Source organism: Andrena cerasifolii, chromosome 1 (genome assembly GCF_050908995.1).
Source record: "Andrena cerasifolii isolate SP2316 chromosome 1, iyAndCera1_principal, whole genome shotgun sequence".
Classification (NCBI taxonomy): Eukaryota; Metazoa; Arthropoda; class Insecta; order Hymenoptera; family Andrenidae; genus Andrena; species Andrena cerasifolii.
The window spans coordinates 27,671,506-27,690,992 of record NC_135118.1 but is presented as its reverse complement, the minus strand read 5'-3'; the positions used below and the strand labels follow the sequence as shown (position 1 = coordinate 27,690,992).

Genomic DNA, 19,487 nt, shown 5'->3' with positions numbered 1-19,487 from the left:
ACCTACTTCTACGGGAGGGGTCAAAGTGACTTGTTTTTTAAATTAACGAGTCATTTGAGGGAAAACATTGCATTTTTTTTCTTTCTTATATATTTTCCTATTTTATGAGCGAAAGTTGAAAATAAACTGTATAATAATAATAACAGTAATAATAATATAGTAATGATAGTAATTTTGAAAATAATTACACATAAAATTCAAAGACATTTTTTACAAGTTGCAATTATTTCAGCAGAACATGTAGGTACCACAGACTCGTTTATTACGTGTACCACAAATATTCTTCGTTTCATTATTAGTACAATATGCTATTTGACACCGTTTATTTTTCATCGCAAAATGTGTATGGTAGAAGAATGACAAAATTGAGCAAACATAATACATGTATCTTATGGCACTTTTTGTACAACGTATATGTATGAAAATATACTTAGTTTTCTAAAAATGTATTTGATCTATGCGAAAATAATACGAGAAACTTCTGAAACTAAAAATTTACCTGCGTTCCGTGAGGGGTCAAAACGACCCATCTCGGTATCTGTTGGTACACTACATACAAATTTTAAAGAAAAAACAAACGAAGATCAAAACTATTTTACAGAATTAATTATTTACATATTTTAGAAAATGTCATACAAAAATTTAGAAAACAAAATGTACTGGAAATGAGTAATGATTAGAAGAAATGCCAAACAAGTCATTTCGACCCCCCTTGGTGAATCTAGTGTTAAGCGTGCGATATAGTTTTTTAGCGCCCCGTTTGGCTGGCGCCCTTATGCGGCGCATAACTTGCGCAATGGGTTCCGCCGGCCCTGAGTGGTCCACGCTTTTGTGTATTATTACTAAGTTCCTATTTAAGGCTTTGACCTTCGATTCGCGTTTAAAAGGGAACTCTCCGCGGGAAGATATTGAAATGAACGTATTCATGTACTCACACCCGCTGTTGCTCATTAAGCGCATATCGATATGTAAAGTTGATGAGGTAGTAGACGAATAGGTAGGCCAGCAGTTCTCTCCAGATTAGCTTGTACACGGAGCCTCGCCATCTGTGAAAACAAAAAGAAAGAAACATGATGAGAATAGACATTTGCATTACATTACTCTAATAAAAGGGATACAAAGATGGGCAATTCCTTGCACTAATTGTAAACAACCTGTAAAAACAACCTACAGATTAAATTTGTATGCAAATACCACTGAAATTTGAGCGACGTAATTTTAGATATCTTCTTACAGAAATAGTGTTCCAAATACATAGAGTAAAGTAGCCGAATATGACGACCTCTCCTAATATGAGACCCCAGCTTATCTCCGCTACAGAATTCTTGAATGTCATAGCGATGCTATTTCTTTACTATATGCTATTTCTTTACATATTTCTGAAATATGTTGCAGAAAGTTTTTCAAGTGGTTCGATTAAATTACAAATACCTCTAAAGTAGTATGTGTATAATAATTTTCACAAATACTGTTGTATAGTGGTGGAATGGAGTTTAAGGCTTACTAGTTGTATATCATTAAATGATGAAGACATAACTTCGAAGCTACTTAGTAGTTATCATGTTATTGTTTCCAAATATGAGACCCGTGAAAGTTCTACTGATAAGTGTGAAGAAGAAATTGTTCTGAATGATGAAAGTGATTAAGAAAGAAAATTATGATACGGAATGCTTGTTTTACACAGGTCTTTATTCTTCAGATATACTAGGTGAACAATGGGTTAAGTGTACGTATAAAGTGTTACGATGGGCGTGGTGGGCCCACGAAGACTTCGGTGGTGGGCCCGCGAAGACTGCGGTAGTGAAGAAGTAGATTTCACATGCCGACTTTATATTAAAAGAAAGAGAAAATAAGTTTCAGGAACAAACAAACTGGGTCTCATATTTGGGCACCCATATTTTTTATCTGCTTATTTGAATGACTTTCGTATATATTTTATTATGAATAAACCGAATTCTTGTTATAGTACTTTCCAGTAGGTTGCTAAAGAATACATATTCTACTTTTAAAACGTGTATCGAATTTTAATAATAGTATTCTCCGTCATGAGTTATGATGTTTTTAAGAAATGGGTCTACTTTATTCGGGTATACTAATTTATGGGTATAGAAATGGGTCTCCTTTATTCAGGTATACTAATTTATGGGTATACTAATTCGGCTACTTTACCCTACTGTTTTACTTAGCCAAACTTATCTCTTAAAATGGTATGTATCTGTATAATTAGCCAACGATTATATTTCTGCAAGTGGCCATCACAATTTCACTCAAACAATAATCTACGACAGTGCACGTCAATATTTACCCGACTACCCCCGAGCTCTAAAGTCAAGGAACTATATTAAGTAGTCATCCCTCAAAGTTCAACAAATTCATCTCACAAGCTCGTCGCTCTTTTTTAATCTACCCCCACACTCGTCTCCCTTTAGTCTTTCAATCACTTTATTCCACACGTTTCAAGCGAATCGCAGAATCTCCATAAATTCTGGAATTCCACGAAAGCACGCGACACGCCTACCTCGAGGCAATTATTCGGAGAATCGATCCACGAATTAGCATCGTAATATCCCGCGTAATATTGTGCCAATATTATAAATGATGCAATTTCGATAGCTGCGCCTGTGATGCGTTCTGTTTCAATGAAAAGGTAAAGTGGCAACGGGGATCTGCCCAGGACTGGTTTCCCTTTCGTGGGGTCCTCCGCCTCGATATTCGGCGGTCAGCGATTATGACGAAACAAGGTGGCGGTGGTCGCTTTCGATGCGGCGTTAGCTCATTTGGTAATTAGATTGCAGAAAGTGTCGCGCAAAACGATGGTCTTTTAGCGATAACGCGCAGAGTGGATCAAGAGCGGGCAGAGTATTCGGGAACTGTGAGACCGCGGACGAATGTGTGTCAGGGTTAGATCGATTTTACGAGCTTCGGGCACATGGAATTCGCAATATTTTCTGTGTCGAAACAACTCCGTATATGTGCCTGTTTCTTGCCGTTCCTTTATATTGCAAGTGCATGCGTCAAGATTCGTTGCCATTCGCGTGTTTTTATGGCTTTGCTGGCTATGGGAACGTCGATAGGTGTGTAGTTCCGTGGGGAACTTAAGGCTGGGATTATCGAAGGTCGACGGCGCCGAAGATTTCGTCAATAGCAATCGCGAGGCGACGATGACTTTAAATTCAAATCCCGCAGCTGTAGATAGCACGACGGAACGTAGCTCGAACGAGGCCAAAGTGAAAAGCCCCGCGCATTATCGACGACCCGTGCTCTTGCTGTATCTATATACATTGTTTAGTGCGCTTATGGCTGCGGGTAAACGCATTGGCGACGTTTATTTGCAAACGAATCCTTCTTTCCTTTCGCGTCGTCGTTCTTTTTCGTACTATTGACCTATTGGCCGCGCGAACAGGTATACACACCTTTCCAGCCAAATTTACGATCAATCTATCTGGTTTTAAGAGACCTCAGGTCTTCTCTCACCCAATCGTGTTCTCGGTTCTTTAACCCTACTATGTCCCTCGAATCTTTTTATTTTTCTGAGGACCAGTGGCGCAACCAGGGAGGAGCAAGCGCCCCTGCACCCCCTCCCCTCAAAGAAGCGGCTGAAATGAAAGAAAACTGGATTTTATTCTTTAAATAGATTTTTATAATCATGTAACGGACTTTATTGAATCTGCATTGCAAATATATTTGTCACTTCAACTTAACTCCACCCAAGATTAAATCCCGATCGCGCCACTGTACTCTCGCGTCTCTGAGAAAAATGTAAAAACATGTGTTTCCCATTATTTAACATTAAATCGATAGCTGAACTGAAGCTGTAGAAGGGTTCAGAGATCAACAACAAGGTGACATGGTAAAAAAGATGAATATTAGAGACAGTGGCGGATTTAACAAAAAAGGCACATGTGGCCAAAGTTCTGAGGGGCCTATTTTGCGGGGAAATGAAGAGGTAGTTTACTAAAGAGGGGCCAAGTGTAGTAGTACAGAAAAAATATAGTGTTTGGATATCTATGCTTAATCATAATTTTTTTTTTAAATGGGGTCCTGGCATCTGCTCATCAGCCGCCTCGTTTAATCCGCCACTGATTAGAGAAGTGATTTGAACTGTGTCAGGTCAGACACTATGATTTGTCGGCATAGAAGTCTCTCGTAATGGAAAAAGCTATGAAAAACCGCGTAGGATATCCGGTGCATTGAGAGCGCTTTACCCTAATGAATTCACAAGACCGTAACAACGTAGCGTTTGATCGTTGTTCTCTGTTTGCTCGTATCAGAGAGAATACTCAAGCCTCGGTGAGATTTCGGTAGCCACGGAATGTCTATGTACGTAGTCACCGATCGCGTCAAAGATTAATTCAAGGAACGCATGTAACCTGTCTCTGAGCTTCAAGAATGAGTTCCCCGAAGGCGTTTCTATCAGTGACGTCATCTTCTGAAGAAGAACATCATTAATCACCATGAAAACGGCAAGCGAGGTATAAAAAATCCGCTGGAAATTAGTGAAAGTATAGCGGTACATTTTATATCCTTCGGAGCATGGATACGTAAAATTCCGATGTTCCTCGAACACATTTCGAAACTTCATAAAGAGTACCAACACACGCACTTCCCTTCGTCACGTGTTTCGCCTCCGTTTCTCAATAATCTTTGACGCAAGGCATCTGACAGAGGCGCAACTTACGACGAGCGGTCTTGTACAGTGGATAATGTTCAACGATATATCCAAGGCTCGGCGGAGCAAACTTTCCCCGAGTGTGCGGTCGCGGGGGAGTAACAAATTAAAACATCAAATTTCAACAGTATAAAAAACAGTAGCACGCAAACAAAAAAAAATGTTAAAATGCCTTCCAAATTCCCGAATGTGGAATCTCCACACATTCCACACAACTCACGCCGGCCCTGCGCTGATATTAATCCTTTTCTACCTTTTTACCGAGCTTTCCATAGCTCTTTAGTAACCTTCCCTTGGTTTTATCGCGAAAATATATCTGAATATCGTTTCTCGCTTCTTTTTGTTTAATTAATTTAACAAGCTTGTGAAAAGATGGAAATCTGCCGGTGCAGTGTTCATTGAATACGATGAATTACCCATAGCCTCCTCTAAAAATCGAGGCTTTCCTTTTTCAAATGTACAAAGAACGTATCTAGTTGAGAAGTGACCGACTTAGGAGGAGAGCGATATCTATCACACAGAAATTTCCCTTTCTTAGATGAGAGGAGAAAAAAGACCGCGCGGAGCATGGAAGTGTATACACACGAATATCAAGCTATTCCATTATTTGTGTGTCAGTGGGTCATGGTAGGAAGCATTGTCCCACACCATTCATGCGGCGCGATGCGCGACCGCACGCCCGTGAAACCCCCACGGGTGTAAATGCGTGTTGCACGCGCGACGCGACATTAGTACGTACTTACATGTGCCATTACACACCGGTATGCGATCGAGGCGATCGTCGATCGATTCCTACCGCGAGTACTCCGACCTTCGGTGAACCATTTTTGCCGAGAATCAGGATTATTTCTGGTTAATATATCAACACTTGCACGCATCATTAACGATGCACACACGTCGTAAACGCCTGTGTTAAGTGTTCCTGATTGATTCATTCGACAGAGGAACGTTAATGTAACGATAACTTCAGGACTCTTTACCACGATGCGATAAGTTCTGTAAAATATAGTTTTTTGGGGCGCACAGTGTCGCGGCACGTGTTCAAAAAGCAAAAATTTGAGTTTTTAAATTTTGTATTTCATTTCATGGAATTGATAGTAAACGGTCCTCCGACATAAGAACATCGTAACTTGGTGACATAAATAAAGGATTTAAGGACAGTAATTACATTCAAAGTCGAATAACCGAACGCAAGCTGCCACAGACTGCACACAGGAAATATTTACCCACATTTTTGTTGTATTTATAAGTCCTTTTCTTTCTTTCCTTTTTGAAAATAAGCAAAATATATACTTCTTTCGTTTTATTAATTAAAAGTTCTTGCATTTAAAGATATGGATACATACCAGTGGCTCAAATTATTACTTTCTTTTTGTAGTTAAAAAAAAAATATATTTTATTTGTTTTACAAAAGTATGCACGATATGAATAATTAATAAAAATTATGTTCAAAAATTTATTTTAATGAATTATTTTATGTTATAAATTTTTTTATGTACAAATATGATTAACATATCAATTACATGTAAATAATTGTATCTTAATGGAAAATTGATTTTTTTCTTATATACTCGTTACACTATGGGGCGTGTTGATCAAGCTTCGATCAGCTGGACTTATGGTGTCCACAAGGGACTCCAGAAGTTTTACTAGACTTAATATAATTATTTATCAGAATTCAGAGGTTTCATTTTTTGGATTGTGTGTCGATTAATTGTTTTTTTTTTTAATTATTTTACCCGGACAAATAGTTCTATAGTACAAAGATCTATGGTAGATTTTTGAGATTTTGCGCCCCTAGGTTAAAATTAATTCAATATGGCAACTCACATATGAGATTTTTGCTAATTCGATATATGAAAAAAAGTGGAATCTTTTTGAAGTTATCGCAAGCCTCTGTGGTTAAACCTTTCCCAATTTCTTTCGCCTGAAATTCCTCGCTTCCCAAAATTTGCCACCCCCGTAAATTTGTCGTTTCCCCAAATTTGTGGCTCCCCGAAATTTGTCGCACCCTCAAATTTTTCACTCCCCTAAATTTGTCGCTCCCAAAATTTACCGCGCCCCAAAATTTGCGGCTGTAGGCTACACTCTACTTAGCCTGTACTCAAATCCACCCCTACTGTAAGAGATTATGCGGTTGGGGGAACTCGCTTCGTTCAGAATCGTTTGCATACGATTGACCTGCCGATCGTTTCCGTAGTCGTTGATTTCAGGCGCATCTCGCGGTTCGTATCGATACTGTCGATCCAACGTTCACTTGAACCTATACTTTGCGGTTGAACGATTGATTTATAAGCAACGCGTAATGATGTACAAGGATGGGTGCAATTAAGCAGACGACCCGATGGCGCTGCATACCTAATCGCACCGCTAATGATAATGCTTTATCCGTTGCGTCATTATTACGTCATTACGCGAATTTGTGCCGTTGAATCGCGGGGATCTGCTCGTACTCTTCGCGCGTGTCAGGAGATGCTATATGATATCGAGATATTTTTCGATGCATTAAACGAACCAACTGTTTCGACCAGGAAACACGTTCTGTATACTAATTGGAGGATCACCTGGTCGTTTAACTTTGTATAATTAGACGCTAACGTTTATATTTCTACAACCATCGATCTTGGAGCAACGACAATGAAATTCTTTATTGTTTCACGATGAAGTGAAGAAAATGATTTCAGGGCTTAGAGGATTTACAATGCTCGTTAAAAAGAGCAGAAGATAATAAATTTAAAGAGTCCTTGTAGAAAACACTGTAAATGCTAAAAATCAAATTTCGCAAAAGAGAGAAGAAACTTCCCTGACTTTAAATTATTTACGAAATTTGTTCTGTTTTGATTGCCAAATATGCTTAAGTATACAATAACCCAAATGCATCACAACATTTTCTATTTTTTGCATTAATATAGTCCAAAATCATGAAAAACAGAATTGAGTTTGTAGAAAACCCATTCTTAGTTGTAGAGGAAACTGAATTTGCCATTCATTTAAATTTGTAAGCACTGTAAGTGCCATTGTTTTCTACAGAAGTGTCGTTGGACGTATCAGCGGTAATGTCTTTTAACACTATTGGTAATTACTTGTTTACAAAGTGAATTAGCGTTAAAATTCTACACTATAGTATTACCACTGGCAGGTAGAACCTTTTCCAAATAAAAATTTTCTTTTCCTAATTTTAGCGGTTACAGTGTTTTCTGCAAGGACCCTTCAATTAGTCAAAGCTAGAAAGACTGCTGTTTCCTTCCTACCCTCAGCTTTTGCTTGCGTTGAGAATCGACGATACATTGCACTGTTCACGGTATAAAAACAATAACAGTCATAGCTCTCATGAATGAATTCACTGAATCGAATCAGTAGCCGTGATCTCAAATTACAAAATCAAGATGATTTTCCAATAGATCTCCCCATCGATTCGCACGCGTTAGATTCACCTACAAATCATAAACAATTATTCCTCTCCCTACACACTGTCAGTTCCATTACCCCACCAGCTTTCATCCTCGCTGAGAACTTCAATCTACTTTCATCGCACCTCCAAAATCAACAGATGCAGGCATCGTTCCGAACCACCACTCCCGCAAACATTTATTCGTCTTCGAAATTCAACCTCGCGTGTTGCTCAATCCAACGCTTTCGAATATTTTCTAAGCGGCGATAAAATCAACGCACCGCTCGTGTGTCGTGCATTTAAGCGGTAAAGACCCCTGGCGGTACATAATTGAGGAATTAGCCAAGAGGCGGTTGCGAAATTGCTCGCGAAAATGTTTGTAGGCACGTTTTTTCCTGGCCGCAGTTCATATTCGAAGACGATCAGCTGCGCCTCCTTGTTTCACAATACCGCGGAATGCCTGGCAGTTTAGCCGCGTAAAAAGCGCGATTGGTCGCCGTTCGCGGTGTCGTATAGCAGCGCTTCCACGCCTGAGTATGCATGCGAGGCGCGTAAATTAACGAAAAGTCTTACCGCCTTATTACGCGCGGTGAAATAAAAGGGGCGCGGAACAGGAACGGAGATCTCGGGATCTAGATCACTCCGCGTAAATGAGTCGCAGGCCGGGGCGAAGCCCGCGGACGCTGCCAGGTGGTGATAAATAATCGACCCAGGCGAAGGTAAAGCGTATCGTTGGCTAGTTAGCGGGGCAAAGCGACGGTGACTCACGTTTCAGCAATATTTAACATTCCTCGGTGATACGAAAGCAGCTACAGCGCACCACAGTCACTTCCTACGCGTCTCTGGCCGTCTCGCGGCGGCACCGCGCAAAGCGCACTCGAAAATTACAGTCAGAATGAAAGCAGAAGCTACGATCGTTAAATTACGATCCGCGAACATCGTAATCTCGAAGAAGTTTACCAGCAGCTGTCTTTTTGGCAGATTGCGTAAATGCAACGGCGATCAAATGACACGATGGATGCACCGAGTGGATGAGTATAATCTAAATCGAGTGAACGGGTGGTTAGAGTAAAGGTAGGTGAAAGTTCGCAGCGGGTAAAAGTTCGCACTATGCGAATTTCATTGTTTGAGTTCTGGCAGTGGCCAGTGGTAATAATAATAATATATTTATTTATCTACTTCTGAAAAAGTTTGAAAGGAACAAAAGAAATCGGTTCCAAAAAGAGAATAGCCCAACCATCAACGTCTACGGAAAGAATAATTTGCCCTGCGTGCGAAGAAGAATACACAGATCCTCCAGAAGACTGATGCCTGCGCAAACTACGAACGGGGGATTTTTTTATGTGCGATTACTGTTACTTTGATTAACACAAAATTAATTTTAAACTGTTAGTCGTTTTGCTATATTACCGCAACTATTGTGTTGGAATATGTACAACGATAGACTGTTCCTAGAGTTAGACTGTCAGGGACTTTAAGGACCCGGTAACTTATGAGTTTTCCTTTCTTCCGCTACAGGAGACCCAAAAGAGGGGAAAACGGTCTTCTCGACCCCTGCGCTTCTCAGTCCGAGAAAACCCTCTGAACGGATAACTTGTATCGCGCTAAAGACTATTCTTTCTATTACTTTTAGTTTAAGTTTTATACAGTTCTTATTATTGTTATACTGACGTTCGACTGTGTAACTTTTATTTTCTTAAATAAATAAACATTATATTCTAACATATTGCATGTTGGAAAATAAAACAGTATTGTGGAAATTTCTCGTTCTGTTCTTTTACCCCGTAACATGCGAACTTTTGCCCCACATTTTGAGTAAAAGTTCGCATTTGACACTTTTTGGAAATATTTATTTTATATAAGTTGTGACAGGTAAATTTACACGAAGTCACTGCCTATCGAATAATAAGGGATAGTAGTTATTTCTCACAAAATAATATGTGCTATCAGTGTAATACCAAGGATTTTAGGGAAGTCTAAATTTTAATTTCACTCGGAACATTCTAATATTTGTATGATTTTGTGGATTTCACGCGGGGATAATTAGGTTTCTGCAGAAGTATCGCGTTAATTGTAGATAGTAGAATTAACGCTCTATCGTAGAAGAGAACGTCATTGTGGCTGCTCGTAGATCGGGGAGATAATTCCGCGCCTTCGGCACGGTCGATTTCGCGCGGAAACCGCGAAACCAGCGGCGAGGGGACTAAAAAGGTAAGGCTTTTGTTCCAGGCTAAATTACCAGCACGTTGCATAAATGCTGGACATCTGGTTTCCCATTCACTCGAGGAGCCCCGAGCACGCTCGTCCGCATACGTCATCGATAGCTAACTCGTGTACGTACGTCAGTCTTTACGACCTGCGTCAACATCTTTCTCGGCATTTGGGTCTACGCGGGGGAACCCCCCGGCGGCGATAAATAATGTCAGGCCCCTACGGGGGACTTGAATTTATCGTCGATGGAATTTACAAGCCACGGTCCACGTCCTCAAGGCATGAACGGTTTTTGCGTTTTAATCGATACCGTCTCCCGGGAATGACGCGTAAAATCAAATAAAAACTATGCTGAACATGTGCCGAATTGAAGTTCGAGCTGGGCTGAAATTATTAGAGGTGGAGTCTTCGACCCCGCTAACTCTGATGATGCATATTATCCCTGGTGACCACCAAGGTCTATCGCGTGAAAGTGGTGACCTTTGGAACGAATTTCTTTGAAGAAATTACAGAATTTCGCGTGGAACTTGGTATTTCCGAAGGCTGACCAAAGGTCATCGCACAGGAGTGTGTGGATATCACTGATTAAACTGATGAGACATAATACGATTGACGTTCCACTGAAAGATTTTAAGGGGCCATTCTACTTTGTGCGGTCGAAAAATTAAGCTATTTTTAAAGATTTTTTTATTAGTAAATACAACGTATAATGAAATAAATCTTTTTAAGAATTTATTAACCTATTTTCATATTATACAAAAAATTTAATATTTTTTTTAATTTGCTTTAAATGTTTTTTTATTGCGTCAATATTGACACCTCCAAAGAGAGGTATGCTCGTGGCGTATGTAATTTCCCCACTCAGACTTATGTGAAGCAAGCAATTTGAAAATATTCTTAATCTTTCGAAAGTGTGTTTTTTCAAACTTTTTTCAAACCCCCTGTCATTCGCTTATCTTTCAACAAAAATTGTCAATTGAGCTACGGGCGATAGCGACACTTATGTAGAGTGGGGAAATAAAAGTGGACGCAATAAAAAAACATTTAATACAATTATAAAAAAAATCTTTTTAAAGTTTGTTGTATAATATAAGAGTAGCTTAATAAATACCAAAAAGATTTCATTTATTATATGTCTTATTTACGCAGGAAAAAATCTTCAAAAATAGCTTAATTCTTCAGCCGAACAAAGTAGAATGTCCCCTTAATAAACTTGCTATCGAACCTACTTATGTACCTACATAATTCCTCGACATGTGCTTGTGCAAAGATGTACGAGACAAGTCAGTGTAATGTATTCATCCCTGCTAGTCTAACAAAGATCCCTAGGCCTTTCCCACAATTCCCCAAATCCTGTCACCACGTCGTCAAACACCACACCCTGCCAGGCTTTAAATTATCCACATTCCTTACTCTAAAAGTCTTTTGCAGTCTCGTGCAGTACCGATCGCTCTAAGTTTTTTTGTTATATCTTGGGGAACAGTGGATAAAAATCAGAAATTCAAAAACGTGTGTGTAGTATAGATGGAACTTAATACGAGAAGGGAAATTATTTTTGTGAAAATTAATAATAAGAATTGATAAAAAAAATATTGTAGGACTAGGGCGTTTTAGTAAACTTAATAGACTAGAGATAGTATACATAATAGAACAAAATCATTTAATCACATAAGAAATAAAACACTAGCTTTAAAAAATAACTTTTAACCCACTGAATATACGTTTAACGCCTCAGAACATCGAGAGCAATGGAGTAAAGAATACGACCCCGAAATAGATTATAGAGAATTGTGATTTTCATTTGTGAATACAAATGTAGTGCTAATATCAGGTCGAAGAAGCGAGAACTAGCTTTGGTCGGTACAGTACGACTCTCCCCTATGTACCTCCGGTGGTACCATACTGTGTGATATCCATCCATTTCCCCAGCAGAACAAAAGGTGCGCGTTGCATCGAAGCAGCCCCGGTAAGAGGGAAACAAGGAGGTGAGGTTGATCCACGGTGGACGGCGCGAAGTAACGGTCCACCGGTCAAGGCTCGCCAAGGCCTTTTATCACTCTTGTCGAGCAGACAGCTGCGTTATACATACTCGGCGAACGTTACACAATTTCGTTCCTCCGTTTCCCACCTCCCCCGTTCGTTCGCCGTGCTTAGCCTAATCCGCGGGCTCGCGTTTCTCTTCTCCTCGCCATCTCGAGCGCAGCGTTACATCACCGACGACGGTTCGCCGGCGCGATACGAAAGCGGAAGTGAAATTATAATCACCAGCGTGGATGCTGAAGGATGCCCAGGGATCCTCTGGCGTCCCGTTCGCTCCACGCGCGCGCGCCGTGCTTTACGACCGAACAACGGACGCCGGTGAATTATTTATGAAAGGTCGGAGGAACTAGTGCCGGCTCCTTTCCTAGAACCGCTCGGGACGAGCTATTTAACGAGCTATTACGTGTGACATAATCGATGCGCTCGTCGGGCCCCGGGGGCGAGAACGAGGAAGGGAAATTCAGTGCAGCTGACATTCGAGAGCAATGCCCTGGCCAGGGGACTTGAGTGAAAGGTGGTGGCAAAAAATCGCTTTCGAAAATCTCGGGGGATCGCGTGGGCGTAGTGAAATCGGATATCCAGCGAGGATAATGCAAGCGTAACATATTCTGAATTTCAATTCGTTACCGTTTTGCTCGGTACTCCTTTTCGACGGTTTTAATGGAAGGAATTGGGGCACCGGTCGCTTGGGGACCTTTAACTTGCTCGGGCTTATACTCTCGAATTGGATACTCCAGCCATATTTGAGAACCGTAGTAGCGGGTAGGTATGTAACACGAGTCGAGTCATCCTCGAGAAGTGTCCGTTTCCTCTCGCGTTCTCCATGGTCACGGTCATTGAGCCTAGACGCGTCCTTCTTGCCCTCCGAACACTTCGATGGCAAGTTTCGCGAGTCCATCTAGGACTACGGCGAGACTATTAGACTTCTCGGGGCAACGCGAGAAATATGAAACAGCTCGGTGCAGTTCGTTCGGCTGACGTTCTGCGAGGCAGAAGTCCCTGGTCACGGCGTTGCATAATTAGTTCTTTCGATCGTCAATCCACGGGAGAAAGAACACGTTTCCTCCCATCTTCGCGGCGAGTAATCGAGGAGTCAAGGTCCCGGCTCTGTTAGATCGGATCGAAATGTATTTACGATAGTTCCTTGCCCCGTCCCGCGGATCCGACGTTGAAGGATAGCTCGCTGTTGAATTATATTAACGTCCACCGCGCTGAAACGGCCATCTGAAAACGGACCGGCTCCTCTCCCGTCCACCAAAGTACGGCAAGCTGCACGCGCGCGCTCCCGCGAGCGGGCAAACGCTTCGCTCGCAAGAAGCTCGGAGCTCCTAGCGGTGCAAGAAAGGAGCGAAGAGGAAACGAGCCTCGCGAGATGTATAAGACCGGCCATCTACGGTTCCGAGAGGCGGAATGCGATAACTAGTCGTCCTCCTTGCGGCTCGCCGACGCTGTCTTTTTTCCTCTCTCGTTTATTCCTCCGTCCGAGACAATGCAGAGGGAGGCGCGCTTCGAATAAGTAGCGATTTGATAAACAACCTGCAGATGGACATGGACGACTGGCGGGAACACCTCCTTCCTGGCGCTTCCGAGTGATTTATAGATCATTGAAATCGCGGATCGATGGCTGATTTATGGGATTCCCATTTTAATAGACGTCCCAGTGAATTATGAGTTATACAGTTCGGACGCGATTTAATTTATTCGCTCTTTCAAGTTAAGAAAATGTGGAACGGGAAAATTAAAATTAATAAAAGTGTTTGCGTTGCATTTTTTATTTTTCAAAATATTTTATATGATTAGTTATTTTCTGGAGATTTAAAAAATAGGTAGGTACCTACTTGTATATTAGATTTTATTTTGTTAATTTTTTTTTATGAATATTACATTTTTTATCAAACAAAAGACTTTTGTCAAAAATTATATTTTAAAATAATTATTTATTATTATTAGTATTAAACGTGTTTATTACTCAAAGAGAAAGAAGAAACCTGAATATTAGAGATGGCATAGACAATAAGAGTAAAGGCGAGACAGCAGTGGTAACACTGTTGGGAAGCCTAACCGCGTACAATAAACTAAACTAAAATAGAGACAACAACAAACAAACATAAAAAACCTTAAGAATAAACTAGACTAGAAGTTAGCTTAAGGCTTAAAGCTAACACGAGAATAACACAAAGAGTAAAGTTAAGTAAGAAAATTAAAAGTGTTGGAGAATGTGCTGCCGCACTGCATGTTTGAGGGACTGATAAGAGTCTAGCTGTCGAATAGTAGCAGGAAGGGAGTTATAATAATGTGCCGCAATATAGGAAAAAGAAGATTCGAATTTAGTGGTGCGATGCGCAGGAATGGAGATGAGAGATTGGCACTTACAATTAAAGATTTGTAATTAAATATAAAATGTATAATTAAATATAAAAGGCGGCAACAATCATTTTCGCATGTGGTAGAAAATTCATTGGAGATAAAGCTACTTCCTTCTTCCTTTCCTTTCTCTGACTTATGGTACGACGTTTATTGTCTATTAAGTTTGTATTTGTTGTATTGGTGTGTCGCATATCCCCGTTTCGTTTGGAGGCTGTTCCCTCGTAGCTTTGTCAAGAGAACGTATAGCTCGTCGTTGTTAAAAATATGTATGGGCATTGTGTATGTAGCGTAAAGTGAAATTGAAACCCGAGGACTGGTTTCGCGTACTCCGACGCTGTGATGTAGCGTTCTTGAACCAGGAAGGGAACTCATCCGCCTACAAGCGTCGGTCAGCCTCGTAACGAGAACGAATCTCGATAAGCATTGTTACGAAAGCGAACTCGGAACAGGTGTTCGAGTGGTTGGTATTGACGTAAAACAACGATAGTTTCCAGCGTAGGTGGAGCTTGGCCACTTTTAAACAATACTTCGATCCTTTCGTTCCATTCAAGCTGTTTGACTTTGGTTATCGGCGTTCCAATGGTAGAGTTGCGAAAGTGCAACCAATTTAATATCCTTTAAAACTTTGCCACGGTATAGGTTGATGGAAAATGAATAAAATCATGCGTTCAGCTCAGATTCGCAAAAATTGCAGTTTTGCAACTTTGCTAGTGGAACGATGATATCAATAATCGAAATAAACGCAGCTTTGAACTTGTAGCTTTCCGTTCTTGAACACTAATACAGTGTTCCCTAATCTTTTTTGAGCCGCGACTCTCTTTTATAATTTTTTCAAATAAGCTCCCCCTCCTCCATATAAAGTAAGGTAAATTTAACGAGGTGCAGAAAACACATTAAAAATATGTATTTCAGAGTATAATTTTAACTTAATAATATTTAATTATCTTAACCTTTAGAGGGCTGGGATTTTTTCATTGAAATTGTAAATTTTATTTACTTAAAATTTATGCATATATATTATGTATATATATCACCAAAATGGCCGGCAAAGTATCCAAATTAGGTGGCGACTATAGTGACCAGCCTGGACCTCTAAAGGTTAATACATATCTTGATATACGAAGCAGAAAGTGTTTGTGTGTTTGTCTGTCGCCTAAAAACTTTCGAACGGCAAACTCTGTGGTCACGAAAGGTGTCCCAGCTCATTATACCTAGCTAATCCAGATGAATGTGACTATTTTCACAAAAAAATAATTTTGTTTTTTATAAAATCAAAATCTAAATTTCGGGCGAAGCCGAGTAGTAAAGCTACTTAGTATTAAATATACTTAAACGTATTTAATATATTTAATTATCTTATTTAGTGTGATGGTTGTGCTTGCATCTGTGTAAGCAGCTTCTTTTTTCAGAATTGAAAAATCAGTTTCGCATCATTAATAGAATATGGCAATGTAACTATATTAAAATAAATAAGTGGTAAGAATCGTCAACTAAAAATAACCGCGGCGACCCTACAGGAAACACTTCGCGACCCATTTGGGAACCACTGTTCTAATGTAAGGTTAAATATATTTTAAAGCAATTTTGCACCTTGGCATGGAAATTACTATTAGCAATAACATCAATGCATTGCATTGGTAAAGAAACCTGTCTTCGGCTTACAATTAGACATTAGTGAAACGAGGAGATAATTTGTTTTCATGACACACTGCAGTTTTCGAGCAACGAAATTGTTCATTTTTTTTTCACCGCGTGATCACGATTAGAGCATCGATATTAACCTCTGTTTTTTCTATAAGACGACGAGAGAAGAAAAAAGACGATTGATTAGGCCGATGAATCAAGCGCTTCCCGTTGCGCAGTTGCGGCAAGTCGCACACAATGCGCGTGGTATCAGGAAATCATCTTCGCCGATGTTACCGCCGCAGATAACAGAATTCCGAAGAAAAGAATTACCGATTCGATGTAATTCCCTTCAAGCGACACGTCAGTCCCACGAAAATGCTAATTCATTTCGTGATCGCGGATGATTAACATCCACCGTTTCATTGCTACCTAATTAAACACATTGCAGAGATGGACAAGGATTCGAGCACTGAAAATCGGCAAGGCCTCGAGTTCCTCGACGTTCGCGCGGGAAACACAGAGCATCCGACTGTTTGGATTACTAACGAGTTTATGCCACGTAATGAACGTTTCTCAATTAACGTCAAGGCGGTAAATTGTGTTAGCTGTTGGCAGGAAGAAATACTGGAATCATTGTGAATGGGGATTTAAAATTGTACAGGGTGTTGGCGCGACGTTATAATATTCGGTTCTCCAAATTTTCCTTTATAAAATGTGCGCTTAAGGGATGAAATGGTGGATGGCCTTGCTTATGATATTATGACAGTCCCGATACCACCCACGAAGCTAATGTATGCAAATGAATAAACATTCTGCTTAACCACGCGCATTGCATTGCCACACGCTATACTACTCGCAGTTCCTTTTCTATGTGTATCTAGCCTAAAATAGTTGGAGCAATTTGATTCTTTGTGCAAATAATAGATACAAACGTAGGAACAATATAGGTACATATGAAACGTTATGAGGGGCTGGAAAGGAGAAGGGGGGAGAGGACAGAGTCGGGATAAGGGATGGGGGATAACAGGTAGATTAAAATAGGAATAGGAGGAGGGTAGACAAATTTAGCTATAAGATAGGGTAGTAAATAGAAAGCAGGTAATATATAATGAGCTAGAGATAGCAAATAAACCTTCTAAAATCATGTGTCGCTGTGTGTTTACATTACCGATTCAACGAATTAATAAAGACATCTCTGTCACTGAATAGGTGTCATCAACACTATATACTTCCTAGAATTTTAAACTCAAGAGTACCTATAATGTTTGTCATGTTTGGATACTACTTTGTGTGATAAGTAATCGATCAAGGTTCGAGATTCACAAGTGTCCCCTCAAACACAGACTTCCTCCATTAAGCATTTACAAATAATCGTTACACAATTTCCGGACTTTTATTTAGAATGCTCTTGAGAATTGCTTGGTAATACATAGGGGAAAGGTGGGATAGCTGATCACAGTTTTGCTTTTTTTATTAAGAAAATAATCATGGCTTGCTTTGTTTGCGTTTAATTATTTTAGTTGCGATTCTTAGAGTATTCTGAATATACTTGTACAAATTTGAGAGCTGAAAACTAATTTTAATGACTGAATTTCAACATTTTCTGGCAGTGACGTTATGCACAAGTATCCCCCACTGAAGGGGAGACTTGATCAAAAGCTTAGGGAGACATGATCAGTGAACATTAAAAGTAAATAACACATTAAGTTTCTGAAAAATATTTATTATCTTAGTCAATAACATAAAATAAAGGATATATCATAAAAGGAAAATAAAATGTAACCAACTTGGAAGAATTACTGAAAAAATAAAACCGAAGAATTAAACTCTATGATATAAAACAACATAACTGCATTCTTAAAAGACATTTCACTTAGATATCATCTGTTTAAGATGATGATGAAGAAAAGATTTTCCTCCTCACTTTCTCTGCCGTATTTTTCTGTTTCATTAGCCGTGGTATGGTTCTTTTTGGGTCATTTTCACCTGTTCAAGTATCCCTCCTCACACACTGATTAAGTATCCCTCAACGCATTCGATTTGAAAAAGTTGAAAAATTAAATATTTACATCAATCAATAAATAGCATTAATTGGCCAGAAATTGCTGTGTTTACTTAATACATTTCAAACCCTTGAAAATGCAACATTCAACCGAAAAGCAGGAAATAAGATCGAAGCTTCTAACAACATTATTCTATGCTCTCGAATGAAAGCTGCAACGGGAAGAGTTGCGATAATGCAAACATTACGACGCTAACGTGACAGCGAGCACAACTTGCCAATATATTAATTAAAAAACTGATGCGATCATGTATCCCCGCTGACCAACTATCCCACCTTTCCCCTACTGTCTTCGACTACCTGCCAATACAGCAGAAACACGATTCTTACTACACTATACTTATAGCTGCAGTCGTGCTCATCTTTTTATTCGATTTTCACTCGTGCAGAGTAACACATTCCTGTCCATGCCTTAGACCATGAACATAATTAAGCCGCTTGGCATATCGACTACTGTTTAGACGAGCGTTATACATACCGATGAGTTTGATTGACAGTGACACAGTTACAAACAGCCTTGTATCTCGAGCCCGAGGTGCGAGAAGTGCGTCGATTATGCGTGGAAGGCACTCGCGGCTGTTGCGCGTGTCTCACCTTAACCAGCCCCGGATTCGTGCCAAAGATTCCTGGCCTGTACGCGTGTCCCGCGGCTAATCGACTAGAAGCACTGGTATCTGGCTAATACGAGGGGCCATTAATTACCTGGCGACAACGGAAACACAGACGACGCTGATTCGAGCGTTGTCGCAGGCCAAACGCGACACAAACGCCGAACCATCGACGAGTTTCGTTAAATGCTCGCAAGGAGCGGCCCCGCATCGACCAACCACGTGTACATCCGTTTTTCCTGTTTCCCAATTTATTTCAACGCATACCAGTCGACTCTAAAGGCCAGCCACAAGGTCGATCCGCGGGTCAATCGAGCGATTCGTCGATATTCGTACGCTGACTCACGAATTCGTCGCTCCGTTTGACTTTCCGATTCCATCGATCGCGACTGGTCGAGCGAGACCGACGATTTTTTCTAATCGTCCTTCTGGTTCATGGAATATTAACGTAGAGACCAGAAAAAACTATTGAAAACATGTTTTTTTAGGGGCCATTGAAATGTCAGGAGACTG

The 19,487-nt window shown here is 40.2% G+C and overlaps 2 protein-coding genes across 4 annotated transcripts in view; one reads left to right on the top strand and one right to left on the bottom strand.

Annotated features, from left to right (window-relative positions):
• The window catches only part of LOC143374323 (uncharacterized), a 339,083-nt gene that overhangs the window by 12,517 nt on the left and 307,079 nt on the right, over window positions 1–19,487 (top strand). The window lies entirely within an intron of this gene.
• Window positions 1–19,487, bottom strand: part of Best2 (bestrophin family protein) — a 71,258-nt gene that overhangs the window by 37,923 nt on the left and 13,848 nt on the right. Inside the window, exon 2 of one of the 2 annotated variants that reach the window (XM_076822303.1) lies at window positions 936–1,046. In XM_076822303.1, coding sequence (XP_076678418.1) covers window positions 936–1,046 — 111 coding nt within the window. Of the gene's footprint in view, window positions 1–935; window positions 1,047–19,487 lie in introns of those variants that run through there. The other variant, XM_076822313.1, reaches the window with a different exon arrangement.